Source organism: Bombina bombina, chromosome 11, assembly GCF_027579735.1.
Source record: "Bombina bombina isolate aBomBom1 chromosome 11, aBomBom1.pri, whole genome shotgun sequence".
Lineage (NCBI taxonomy): Eukaryota > Metazoa > Chordata > Amphibia > Anura > Bombinatoridae > Bombina > Bombina bombina.
The window spans coordinates 54,025,910-54,039,910 of record NC_069509.1 but is presented as its reverse complement, the minus strand read 5'-3'; the positions used below and the strand labels follow the sequence as shown (position 1 = coordinate 54,039,910).

General features: G+C 39.4%; 1 protein-coding gene across 1 annotated transcript in view; it reads left to right on the top strand.

Annotated features, from left to right (window-relative positions):
- C11H16orf96 (chromosome 11 C16orf96 homolog) overlaps positions 1-14,001 on the top strand; it is a 66,970-nt gene that overhangs the window by 21,962 nt on the left and 31,007 nt on the right. The window contains exons 6-9 of the mRNA XM_053694195.1: positions 1,903-1,988; positions 4,581-4,691; positions 8,345-8,419; positions 9,269-9,433. Coding sequence (XP_053550170.1) covers positions 1,903-1,988; positions 4,581-4,691; positions 8,345-8,419; positions 9,269-9,433 — 437 coding nt within the window. The remainder of the gene's footprint in view (positions 1-1,902; positions 1,989-4,580; positions 4,692-8,344; positions 8,420-9,268; positions 9,434-14,001) is intronic.

The following is a 14,001-nucleotide window of genomic DNA, read 5'->3' as shown; positions in this document are numbered from 1 at the left end:
GATCCTGCTCGCTTCCAGCTGCTTTCCGGTTATTGCAGTGATGCCTCGATATGGAGGCATCCTGCAATAACCTTACATGGCCATCCGATGCAGAGAGAGCCACTCTGTGGCCCTCTCTGCACCGGACATCGATGGCCGGTATCGTTGGTGGGTGGGAGCCGACTTGGGAGGCGGGTGGGCGGCCATAATTATAAGATATGATGAAAATAATGGTATCTTTAGAAAGTCCATTTAATGGCGAGAAAAACGGTATATAATATGTGTGGGTACAGTAAATGAGTAAGAGGAAAATTACAGCTAAACACAAACACCGCAAAAATGTAAAAATAGCCTTGGTCCCAAACGGACAGAAAATGGAAAAGTGCTGTGGTCATTAAGGGGTTAAAATTACATGCTGTATCTGAATCATGAAAATTTAATTTAACCTGAGTGTCCCTTTAAAGCACAACTGATCCTAAAAAAGCTCCTTCTATAGTGGGAGCTTATTTACTTTTAATCTATCTAAGCTCCCACTATAGAAGGAGCTTTTGTAGGATCAGTTGTGCTTTAAAGGGACACTCAGGTTATATTAAATTTTTTGAGAAAATGCAAACACGAACACCTGCAGTCAGCAAAAAAAACACCCAAGTAAGCATCATAAAAAGAGTGTCCCTACCACGCGTTTCACAAATGCTTCCTCAGAGGCTTTTTTTTATATCCTTAATAAAGTTATTTTGCATGTATGTGTGGTATGATTCCACTTTGATACCTTTTCCTCAATATGTAAAAACAAGAGAAAGGCTCTCTCCTGTTGTGCAACATTGGTTGCATTTCTGTAAAAAAAATTCATATACGTATATGCTGTCAACGTTTGCACATGCTCAGTAGTAGCTGGTGCCTCAGAAAGTGTGCATATAAAAAACTGTGCACAATTTGAGATGAAATCGAAAAAAAATGGAAAGTCTAATAAAACAGCATGCTTTATCTGAATTGTAAATTATTTATTATGGCTTTAGTGTCCCTTTAAGGGAAGAGAAGAGGGCAGGGTTACCCAATCTCTTTCTTAACTGAACGTGTGCAAACAACAATTTATGCTTAAAGGGACTCTCAAGTCAAAATTAAACTTTCATGATTCAGATAGAGCATGCGATTTTAAACAACTTTCCAATTTACTTCTATTAACAAAATGTGCACAGTATTTTTTATATTTAAATTTTTGAGTCGCCAGCTCCTACTGAGCATGTGCAAGAATTCACAGAATAAACGAAAATATGCATTTGGGATTGGCTGATGGCTGTCACATGGTACGTGTATGCATTTGTGATTGGCTGATGGCTGTCACATGGTACGTGTATGCATTTGTGATTGGCTGATGGCTGTCACATGGTACGTGTATGCATTTGTGATTGGCTGATGGCTGTCACATGGTACCGGGTGAGTGGAAATGGGCATAACTTTGAAATTTTCAGAAAAAAATCTACTACTCATTTGAAGTTCAGACTAAGTGCTATTGCATTGTTATCAGCATTTGTTGGTTATGCAAATCTACTGTGTTTACCTATAGATATGTATCAGTTTGTGATTGGTTATGGGTGCTTGGGGACAGGGAAATCAGTGAAAAGAAATAAAAATGAAACAATATACTACTCATTAACAAATTAATAAATAAAGCCTTATTATTCATTGCAATGTCTTCTCAAGCATGAAGGTACAACATCATGCAGCGTACAATTAATGTTTAATGTCCCTGGGTATAAATGTGTATCCAGTGATCCTTATGCAGTAGACTTCAGACAGTACGTAACATAAAACAGTATTGATAAAGCCTGGAGCCTCTCAATGTGAATATTCAGTTTGTATTTATCGTCACCGCTGTCACTTTGTGTCGTGTGTATAAATGGCCTCATGTCCTATTTGTTTCAGGTAAAATGAGCATCCCTGATGATTTACTTCAGCAGCTGCAGGGTGTGAGGGATGATGTGGATAGAATAATCAGAGAAAATAATAAGGTTTGTGGCCAGCTAATTATTGCACCAACAGCCCCCCCCCACACACACACACTTAATATTTTCTGATCACTGCAAAATAATGCCTGCAGATTGTTGCACCAGCAATCTATATCCAGACTGGTGCTTGCAGATTATTAGCAATCCATCCCTTGCCTGGTGTTTGTTGACTATTGCACATAAAGCCCCTTTAATGCAAAGTGTCTGCTGACTATTTCACCAATCTATACCGTGCCTTGTGTTTGTACTTACAGACCATTGACTTTGTACTTACAGTCCCTTCTGTGCCAAATATCTGCAGGTCATTTCACCGACAATCAATACCCTTCCTGGTGTATGTACTTACAGTCCCTTCTGTGCCAAATGTCTGCAGACCATTTCACTAATCTATACCCTGATTGGTGTTTGTACTTACAGACTCTTCTGTGCCAAATGTCTGCAGACCATTTAACCAATCTATACCTTGCCTGGTGTTTGTATTTACAGTCCTTTCTGTGCCAAATGTCTGCAGGTCATTTCAACGACAATCAATACCCTTCTTGGTGTATGTACTTACAGTCCTTTCTGTGCCAAATGTCTGTAGACCATTTCACCAATCTATACCCTGACTGGTGTTTGTACTTACAGACTCTTCGGTGCCAAATGTCGGCAGACCATTTAACCAATCTATACCTTGCCTGTTGTTTGTACTTATAGTCCCTTCTGTGCCAAATGTCTGCAGACCATTTCACCAGCAATCTATACTGTGCCAGTTGTTTGTACTTACAGTCCCTTCTGTGCCAAATGTCTGCAGAACATTTCGCAAGCAATGCCAATCTATACCTTGCCTGGTGTTTGTACTTACAGTCCCTTCTGTGCCAAATGTCTGCAGAACATTTCGCAAGCAATGCCAATCTATACCTTGCCTGGTGTTTGTACTTACAGTCCCTTCTGTGCCAAATGTCTGCAGGTCATTTCACCGACAATCAATACCCTTCCTGGTGTATGTACTTACAGTCCCTTCTGTGCCAAATTTCTGCAGACCATTTCACCAATCTATACCCTGACTGGTGTTTGTACTTACAGACTCTTCTGTGCCAAATGTCTGCAGACCATTTAACCAATCTATACCTTGCCTGTTGTTTGTACTTATAGTACCTTCTCTGCCAAATGTCTGCAGACCATTTCACCAGCAATCTATACTGTGCCAGTTGTTTGTACTTACAGTCCCTTCTGTGCCAAATGTCTGCAGAACATTTCGCAAGCAATGCCAATCTATACCTTGCCTGGTGTTTGTACTTACAGTCCCTTCTGTGCCAAATGTCTGCAGACCATTTCACCGACAATCTATACCCTTCCTGGTGTATGTACTTACAGTCCCTTCTGTGCCAAATGTCTGCAGACCATTTCACCAATATATAATCTGCCTGTTGTTTGTACTTACATACCCTTCTGTGCCAAATGTCTGCAGACCATTTCACCAATCTATACCCTGCCTGGAGTGTGTACTTACAGACCCTTCTGTGCCAAATGTCTGCAGACCATTTCACCAACAACTCTTCTGCCATTTATATGCAGACTTTTGTGCCAACAATCTCTCCCTACAGTATATCTTCGCCTGTGATACATCTGATAAATATATTTATATATATCCTGTTAGTTATGTGCAGACTCTTGCCCCGTAGTTCCCAGCCTTACCAGAGTGTTTCACACCATGCGTCCCTCCCCTGTCTGAGAGCTGTAAACTACTTTACCATTATCTATTTCCATACCAGTGGCCCTGTGATAATTACACCATCTATTCTCACCCTTTGTCAGGCAACTACAGACCATTGCATCACCACCTTTTTCCTAACAGTAATCTGCAAAATATTGCATCATCAATCCCTCCTCTTGGGCTGCAGACCAATGCACCTTCAACCTGTCTATTGCCAAGAGCTCAAGACCGTTTCTCCATCAAAACCTCCCATTCCAGAGAACTGACTGTCATGCTATGACTCCATAATTGTCTTGCCCTATTATTTCAGAACATCTCATTATGGTGCCAAATGTCTGCAGACCATCTCATTATGGTGCCAAATGTCTGCAGACCATCTCATCCTGTACCACAGTTTTCCAGATCATTGCACTTATTCAGCTTTCCTTACATATTAAAGGGATAGGAAAGTCAAAATTAAACTTACATGATTTAGAGAAAGCTTGTTATTTGAAGACACTTTTAAATTCACTTCTATTTTTAAATCTACTTTGTTCTCTTGGTATCTTTTGTTTAAAAAGAATACGTACATATCCTACACTAGTGGGAGCTAGCTGGTGATTGGTGCCTGTACACATTTGTCTCTTGTGATTGGCTGACTAGATGTGTTTAGCTAGTTCTCAGTAGAGCTTTGCTGCTCCCTCAGCAAAGGATATCAAGGAAATTAAGCAGATTTAATAATAGAAGTAAATTGTAAAGTTGTTAAAAAAATGGGTTTCATGTCCCTTTAACTTCAGAATATGTCACAACTCTTGTGCACTTTTAACCTTTCTCCATGTCAGACCTGCAAAGCATTTAAGCATCAACCCTTTTATTTGATACCTTTACATTACTGACACTTTTGTCCTCTGATTCCTTAGAGTAAGGATGAGCTGAATGCCTTGCAGGGAGCTTTGCAGCGACTTAATGCAGCTCTGCAGCAACTAGACTCAAAGACGAATAAGCTGGGAGAAAATCTGGCGGATACAATGGTATGTTATGAGGAGATATGCTAACAATAGTCGTACAAGAGAAGGGACTGATTTATGTGGCGGAGATTGCAGAAAATGGGGGGTTATGGGAAGCATATCCTGACAAGAGAGTCGGAAGGTAAGAAAACTGTGTGTGATCCATTTAGCCAATGTAACCTCTTGAGTCATGTAGGATATGATTGTGTAGAGTACGAAGGTGGTATTTAAAGCAGAAGGCCTGTATGTCTAGTTGTGAGGTGCTAGTCTTTGTGTGAGAAGTTAGGCCTATGTATGATGAGGTGCTAGTTTTTAGTGTGAATAGCTAGACCTGTGTATGAGGTGCTAGTCTTTCGGCCTGATTTAACAAACAGCGGATGCTGCTGTCTCCGCCGAAGTTAAGAAGCAGCGGTCTCGCTCGTCTTTGTGTGAGTAGCTAGGCCTGTGTATAAGGTGCTAGTATTTAATGTGAGTAGCTAGGCCTGTGTATGAGGTGCTAGTCTTTGTGTGAGTAGCTAGGCCTTTGTATGAGGTGCTAGTCTTTAGTGTGAGTAGCTAGGCCTGTGTATGAGGTGCTAGTCTTTAGTGTGAGTAGCTAGGCCTGTGTATGAGGTGCTGGTCTTTAGTGTGAGTAGCTAGGCCTGTGTATGAGGTGCTGGTCTTTAGTGTGAGTAGCTAGACCTGTGTATGAGGTGCTAGTCTTTAGTGTGAGTAGCTAGGCCTGTGTATGAGGTGCTAGTCTTTAGTGTGAGTAGCTAGGCCTGTGTATGAGGTGCTGGTCTTTAGTGTGAGTAGCTAGGCCTGTGTGTGAGGTGCTAGTCTTTAGTGTGAGTAGCTAGGCCTGTGTATGAGTTGATAGTTCTTAGTGTGAGTAGCTAGGTCTGTGTATGAGGTGCTAGTCTTTAGTGTGAGTAGCTAGGCCTGTGTATGAGTTGATAGTTCTTAGTGTGAGTAGCTAGGCCTGTGTATGAGGTGCTAGTCTTTAGTGTGAGTAGCTAGGCCTTTATATGAGGTGCTCATCCTTGTGTGAGAAGCTAGGCCTGTGTATGAGGTGCTAGTCTTTAGTGTGAGCAGCTAGGCCTGTGTATGGGGTACTAGTCTTTAGTGTGGTTAGCTGGGCCTGTGTATGAGGTGCTAGTCTTTGTGTGAGTAGCTAGGCCTGTGTATGAGGTGCTAGTCTTTAGTGTGAGTAGCTAGGCCTGTGTATGAGGTGCTAGTCTTTGTATGAGTAGCTAGGCCTGTGTATGAGGTGCTAGTCTTTAGTGTGAGTAGCTAGGCCTGTGTATCAGGTGCTAGTCTTTAGTGTGAGTAGCTAGGCCTGTGTATGAGTTGATAGTTCTTAGTGTGAGTAGCTAGGCCTGTGTATGAGGTGCTAGTCTTTAGTGTGAGTAGCTAGGCCTGTGTATGAGGTGCTAGTCTTTAGTGTGAGTAGCTAGGCCTTTGTATGAGGTGCTTGTCCTTGTGTGAGAAGCTAGGCCTGTGTATGAGGTGCTAGTCTTTAGTGTGAGTAGCTAGGCCTGTGTATGGGGTACTAGTCTTTAGTGTGGTTAGCTGGGCCTGTGTATGAGGTGCTAGACTTTGTGTGAGTAGCTAGGCCTGTGTATGAGGTGCTAGTCTTTAGTGTGAGTAGCTAGGCCTGAGTATGAGGTGCTAGTCTTTGTGTGAGTAGCTAGGCCTGTGTATGAGGTGCTAGTATTTAGTGTGAGTAGCTAGGCCTGTGTATGAGGTGCTATTATTTAGTGAGAGTGGCTAGGCCTGTGTATGAGGTGCTAGTCTTTAGTGTGGTTAGCTGGGCCTGTGTATGAGGTGCTAGTCTTTGTGTGAGTAGCTAGGCCTGTGTATGAGGTGCTAGTCTTTAGTGTGAGTAGCTAGGCCTGTGTATGAGGTGCTAGTCTTTGTGTGAGTAGCTAGGCCTGTGTATGAGGTGCTAGTCTTTAGTGTGATTAGCTAGGCCTGTGTATGAGGTGCTATTCTTTAGTGAGAGTAGCTAGGCCTGTGTATGAGGTGCTAGTCTTTAGTGTGAGGGGCTAGGCCTGTGTATGAGGTGCTAGTCTTTAGTGTGAGTGGCTAGGCCTGTGTATGAGGTTCTAGTCTTTAGTGTGAGGGGCTAGGCCTGTGTATGAGGTGCTAGTCTTTAGTGAGAGTGGCTAGGCCTGTGTATGAGGTGCTAGTCTTTAGTGAGAGTGGCTAGGCCTGTGTATGAGGAGCTAGTCTTTAGTGAGAGTGGCTAGGCCTGTGTATGAGGAGCTAGTCTTTAGTGATAGTTGCTAGGCCTGTGTATGAGGTGCTAGTCTTTAGTGAGAGTGGATAGGCCTGTGTATGAGGAGCTAGTCTTTAGTGAGAGTGGCTAGGCCTGTGTATGAGGTGCTATTCGATCTGTGTGTGTATAGAGACAATTTTGTGTGAGCGGTGCTATGTATGTGTGTAAGGTGCTAGTTTTTGGTGTCAGTAGCTAGGTTTCTGTGAGAGGTGCTAGGCCTGATATAGCGGAGCTAGCTCAGTGAATGAGGTGCTAGGCTTGTGTATGAGGCACTACACACCTGTGTGCACTTGGCTAGTCTTGTGTGTGAAGTTCTAGGCTTGTGAATGAGGTGCTAGCTCTCTGAATGAGGTGCTAGGCTTGTGTATGAGGCACTACACACCTGTGTGCACATGGCTAGTCTTGTGTGTGAAGTTCTAGGCTTGTGAATGAGGTGCTAGCTCTCTGAATTAGGTGCTAGGCTTGTGTATGATACACTAAGCCTGTGCACGAGGCGCTAGGCCTATATCTGCAGTGCTAGGAGTCTATAAGGTTCTTTACTGAGCTTATATGTGAGGTGCTATAAAAAAGATTCATGATGTGCACAATTTGTATTTCTGATGATGTCACAAGTAATGTCTTTTAATATTTCCCCAATAATTTCCTTTTTTATCAGTGCTGAACAGGAGATTATCATGTAATTAATCACAAACAGAAATGATCTCACCAATACATTTTATTTTAGAAAGTAAATAAAAAATACACATATTGCTGATTATACAATGATTGGACAATCTCATGCAACCAATCTGCCAGGACTACACTTAAAGGGACACTCAGGTTTTATTAAATTTTCATGATTCAGATACAGCATGTAATTTTAAACAACTTTCCAATTTACTTCCATTAAAAAAAATGTGCACAGTCTTTTATAGTTACACTTTTTTTGAGTCACCAGCTCCTACTGAGCATGTGCAAGAACTCAGACTATACGTATATGCATTTGTGATTGGCTGATTGCTATCACATGGTACAGGGGGAGTGGAAATATACATAACTTTGAAATGTGTTAGAAAAGAATCTACTACTCATTTGAAATTCAGAGTAAATGCTTTTGTATTGTCTTGTTATCTTGCATTTGTTGATTATGCAAATCTGCTGTGTTTACTGGTCCTTTAAGGAAGTGATTAAAGATGTTTTAATTTGTTGATAATCTCCTGCGTTTTGTTATGACAGGAAGTGACATATAGGACTCACATTTTAACTGTCATTTTATAGTGTGAAATGCTTATCCATTGTGTGATCAGGACAGCAGAGCACAAGTAGTACCATAGCAACTTATAATGTGACATGACAGCTCTGGTGAGGGTATTAGGGGGGATACTTGTGTAAATATTAGGAAGCTGCGAGTCTGTGATGCATTTTTTATTTATTTCAGGCACTACAGAGTAAGATCGATGAGCTGGAGAAGAAGAAGCTGGACCGGGATGAGCTGTTGCTAGAATTAAACGTGGTGAGTGCAGAAGGCTCTGTGATGGCTCTAAAATAATGAGGGGTTATAACTAGGGTGACCATATTGCCGCTTTAAAAAGGGACTCATATGAAAAATACATATGTCAGGGCTGTTTAAAGAAATGTTTTGTATAAGAACCCTGACATATGTATTTTTTATATGTGTTCCTTCTTAAAGCGGCAATATGGTCAGCCTAGTTATAACACTGTGTGTGTAGAGGGGTCCACGGTCACCATTAAAAAGTTATACTGCAGTAGGACTTCAGGTATGTGTTTTACCCATTTCTGAGGGTAAACTCATAGGGGTAGATTTAACAAAAGTCGAGTGGACATGATACGCTGTAGCAAATCATGTCCGCTCGACCTCGCTAAATGCAGACAGCATACGCTGTTGGCATTTAACATTGCACAATCATTTCTAGTGAAATGCTTGTTCAATGCCGCCCCCTGCTCACAGGCGCAGGGGCATTCAATCATCCCGATCGGATCGGGATGATTTCAGTAACTTCCGTTTCAGGCGGACCTGAAATGATGGGGCTCCGAAGCAGCAGCATACGCTGCTTAATAAATGGAGCCCATAGCCTGTATCAGTAATGCAAACATGACATGCACTAGTGAAGTTTAGAGCTTTAAAGTGACAGAACGATCCTAAATGCAGACTTGTTGCACATTTAACCATGGGCGGATCTACCATTGGTGCAGCAGGTGTGGTGGCACCAGGGCCCAAGTGATAAAGTTGCTCAGTGTACACCGCGTGGCCTAGAACACGATCATTTAGAGACAGTGGCCGTGCATGAGTCAACTGGGGTAGGAAAGATAACAGAAATATAGTGAGCTCTTTTGCCCACAGAAAGCTGATAAGAAAACTCTAGAGACTAAAGTGGGTCATGCTCAGCTGGAGGCCACTGTGGGTGAGGTCAACGCTGTCCTAGATGATCTGATCAAGAAGTTGGCTGCGCAAGAGAACGAGTGGCAAAGCATGCTGGGAAAACTACTGGCAGCACTGGAAGCCAAGGTATTGATACAACTCAAGTGCACAAAAGTCACACAATTACATTAAAAAATTACATAGCACAGGTACAGGGCCGACTGCCTGGGTCCATTGGACCCTCTTGATCCTATGGTTTAGCCGGCCCTGCACAGGTGCACAGTAGAATATGACTTTAACAAAATAACTTGTCACAGTCTCACACGGTGAGTACACGACACATACAACTGTATCCTGGGCTTTAAAGGGACATTATTAAAGGGACATGAAACCCAACAATTGTATTTCATGATTTACATAGAGGATACAATTTAAAAAAAAAGTTTCCAATTTACTTCTATTATCAAATATGCTTCGTTCTTGTGTTATTTTTTCTTGAAGAGATATCTAGATAGGTAGCGTGCACACTGCACACGTCTGGAGCACTACATGACAGGATATAGCGCTGCCATCTAGTGTTCTTGCTAATGTATAACTTTATTATAAATAGTGCTGCCATCTAGTGTTCTTGCTAATGTATAACACTGTTGCAAAACTGCTGCCATATATTGCTGCAGACACGTGCACGCTCCTGAACTTACATACCTGCTTTTCAACAAAGCATAACAAAAAAACAAAGAAAAAATGTAATAATTTAAGTACACTAGAAAGTCGTTTAAAATTACATATTCTACCTGAATCATGAAAGAAAAAAATGGGTTTTATGTCCCTTTAATCAGATTGAGATTCAAATATATTTAATTATGTGTAGTAATACAGCTTTGCAATTTAATTTCATTATTTATTTAGTCCCCTTTACCTGTAAGTTTAAAATTCCAATTTAAATGAGTTTCTATAATGTAATGGGTGTCACCATGTTTAAACCTAAGTTTCTAATCTCTTCTGCTGAGGACAATTAGTGACAGATAAAGTGTGCAAACAATGGCGATGTTAGATATAACAATGTTAAAAGGACTTGAAAACCTGGTAAATAAAATTATTTAAAGGGACAGACTACACCAGAATATTTATTGTTTTAAAATATAGATAATCCCTTTATTACCCATTACCTAGTTTTGCAAAACCAACACAGTTATATTAATACACTTTTTACCTCTGTGATTATCTTGTATCTAAGTCTCTGCAGACTGCCCCCTTATTTCAGTTCTTTTGACAGACTTGCATTTTATCAGTGCTGGCTCCTAGGAACTCCGGCGCGTGAGCACAGTGTTATCTATATGGTACACATCAACTAACACCTTCTAGTGGTGAAAATCTGTCAAAATGCCCTGAGATGAGAGGCGGCCTTCAAGGGCTTAGAAATTAGCATATGAACCTCCTAGGTTTAGCTTTCAACTAAGAATACCAAAAGAACAATTCAAAATTGGTGATAGATGTAAATTTGAAAATTGTGTAGTTTGTTTTGGACTAGACTGTCCCTTTAAGCATTGTTATATGCCACATTAATTTAATTTAATGTCCCTTTACATCTTCAATTGACCCTCTTTTATTAGTGTGACCGCACAGCTGCACATAATGACCACACAAGTACACAGTATAGTCACATACCTATTTATGTTACCTAGTACCACAATGCCGAAAACTTCTGGAGACACACAAGTATACAGTGACTGACAATAGCTCATCCAGGTATTACACAGCTTGAACCAAATACTTTTACTAAAACGCACAAATATAAAAATGAAGCCAAAAGAGGTGGAGAGATAACAAATGAATTTGATTCACGAATGGAGAGTTCTTTGCATTGCCGATCTGCTAAGGTGCGGAGAGATCTCTCATGACAATAAATGTGTACTGCAGAGTAAAATAGACATGAAAAAGTTTTGTTTCTTTTGAGAGCTTCACAAATATCAGTGTCTCTAAGCATGTGAGAGGCTGAGCAAATCAGTTATTTAAACACTCATTCTATTAATAAGAATGGAAGTTTTGTTGCTCTTCCAATTGAATTTGCCCACGTTGTAACCTCTGTTTCTCACACTGCATTTTGTACTGATTCCCTCCCCCATGTCTGACCCTCGGGCCTTGCAACTGCTGTTGTATCATATTATTTTGTGCATGTGATGTGCGTATGTGTAAAGAGGTTAAATAGAGTTAAAGGGAAAGGGTACTGTGATTTTATTCTCTTATTGAATGAGTTCCCAATAATATGTTTTATCTGCTGGAAAGTATTAATTTGTTTACAAATAGCTCCTTTAACTTTATTTTTTAATTTGAAATAGCTACTTTAACTTGTTATAGCCCCATGTAATGGAGTATCCCATAAGGACTGCAATCTCTGCACTGCTTACAGACCCTCCCTGCATCTTGCCTATAGAAAGGATAATCTTTAACCCTTTGTGAGTCATTCAGGCAAAACGATTTGTAAACTCCATTACACTCCACCTATACTGAAAATGTCAGCACATAAAGAATGGTTATAGAAAAGCTATATAAACACGAAGGTTTAGAAAACTGTAACGCTTCCAGTGGGTGGTTGAAAAGAGAGGTGATACAATATTTGTTTTCCATTGTTATCTCAAATTATTGGTCTCTTTGTTTATATTGAGATAAGATGAGGATTTTTGGTAAATATAGGTCAATAAGCAAATGAGGTCTGCCCATTTTATTGGGTTGTTGTTTCAATTAACAGAATCAGCTATTTCATATACAAAAATAAAGGATCAATTTCCCATACATTTTATACACTGCGGTATAACAGGTCATTGTAAACACATTGGGGTAGATTTATCAAACCCTGGGCAGACATGATTCGCTATAGTGAATTATGTCAGCCCTGCATCGCTATATGCCGACAGCATATGCTGTCAGCATTTAACATTGCAGAAGCATTTCACAAGAAATGCTTGTGCAATTCCGTCCCCTGCACATTCACGGCCAATCGGCCGCTAGCAGGGGGTGTCAATCATCCCGATCGTATCTTAAAGGGACACTGAACCCAAATTTTTTCTTTCGTGATTTAGATAGAGCAGGCAATTTTAAGCAACTTTCTAATTTACTCCTATTATCAATTTTTCTTCGTTCTCTTGATATCTTTATTTGAAAAAGAAGACATCTAAGCTTTTTTTTTTTATCAGATTCTGGACAGCACTTTTTTATTGGTGGATTAATTTATACACCAATCAGCAAGGACAACCCAGGTTGTTCACCAAAAATGGGCCGGCATCTAAACTTACATTCTAGCATTTCAAAAAAAGATACCAAGAAAATAGAGAAAATTTGATAATAGGAGTAAATTAAAAAGTTGCTTAAAATTGCTGCTCCATTTGAATCATGAAAGAAAAAATTTGGGTTCAGTGTCCCTTTAATACCGCTGCTTCTTAACTCCTGTGTCCGGCAAGCCGGAAGATTCGCACGGAATAAGCAGCAGCAGCATCTGCTGCTTGGTAAATATACCTCATTAAGTGGAAAACAATCTTACAGTACACTGTCCTGTTAAAGCACACTGTACTGGATTTTTCCCCACTAACTCCAGTAGAAGTACGTTTTTTTGCGCGTCGGGCAACACGTGTATTACAAGTTAAAAGTAAAAAGTGTTTGCACTATCAATTTCCCGACCCGCACAAAAAGCCTAACAGAATATCCCGACCGCGTTAAGTATTCCCCCATAGACTTCAATGTAGAAAAAGTAGAAAATAGAAAAAGTAGAAAAAATATAAAATATTAATTATTTCACATTCCATTGTTCTTCACGTAGCAGAATATGTTTTATTAATTCATAAATACATATTATATATATATATATATATATATATATATGTTTTTGGCAAAATATATATCTATACATATATATATTTACATATAAATATTTATATATATAAATATAGGAATATCTATTTACAAATACATTGAACATATTATGTTATTTGCAGAACATTGGAATGGGAAATATTTACGGTAAATACAGACTATAACACGTTATTAAATATGAATATTGCATAAATATGTTTTTCATGTTTTCCTTTACTTAACTGCAAAGGGCTCCGATGGACTTATATATATATATACAGTATGTCTATATGTGTATACATATGTATTTATGTGTTTATATGTGTGTATATGTCTGTAAATACATATATACACATGTGTGTCTGTAAATACATATATACACATACAGTATATGTCTGTAAATACATATATACACATACAGTATATGTCTGTAAATACATATATACACATATATGTCTGTAAATACATATATACACATGTGTGTCTGTAAATACATATATACATATGTGTGTCTGTAAATACATACAGGGAGTGCAGAATAATTAGGCAAGTTGTATTTTTGAGGATTAATTTTATTATTGAACAACAACCATGTTCTCAATGAACCCAAAAAACTCATTAATATCAAAGCTGAATAGTTTTGGAAGTAGTTTTTAGTTTGTTTTTAGTTATAGCTATTTTAGGGGGATATCTGTGTGTGCAGGTGACTATTACTGTGCATAATTATTAGGCAACTTAACAAAAAACAAATATATACCCATTTCAATTATTTATTTTTACCAGTGAAACCAATATAACATCTCAACATTCACAAATATACATTTCTGACATTCAAAAACAAAACAAAAACAAATCAGTGACCAATATAG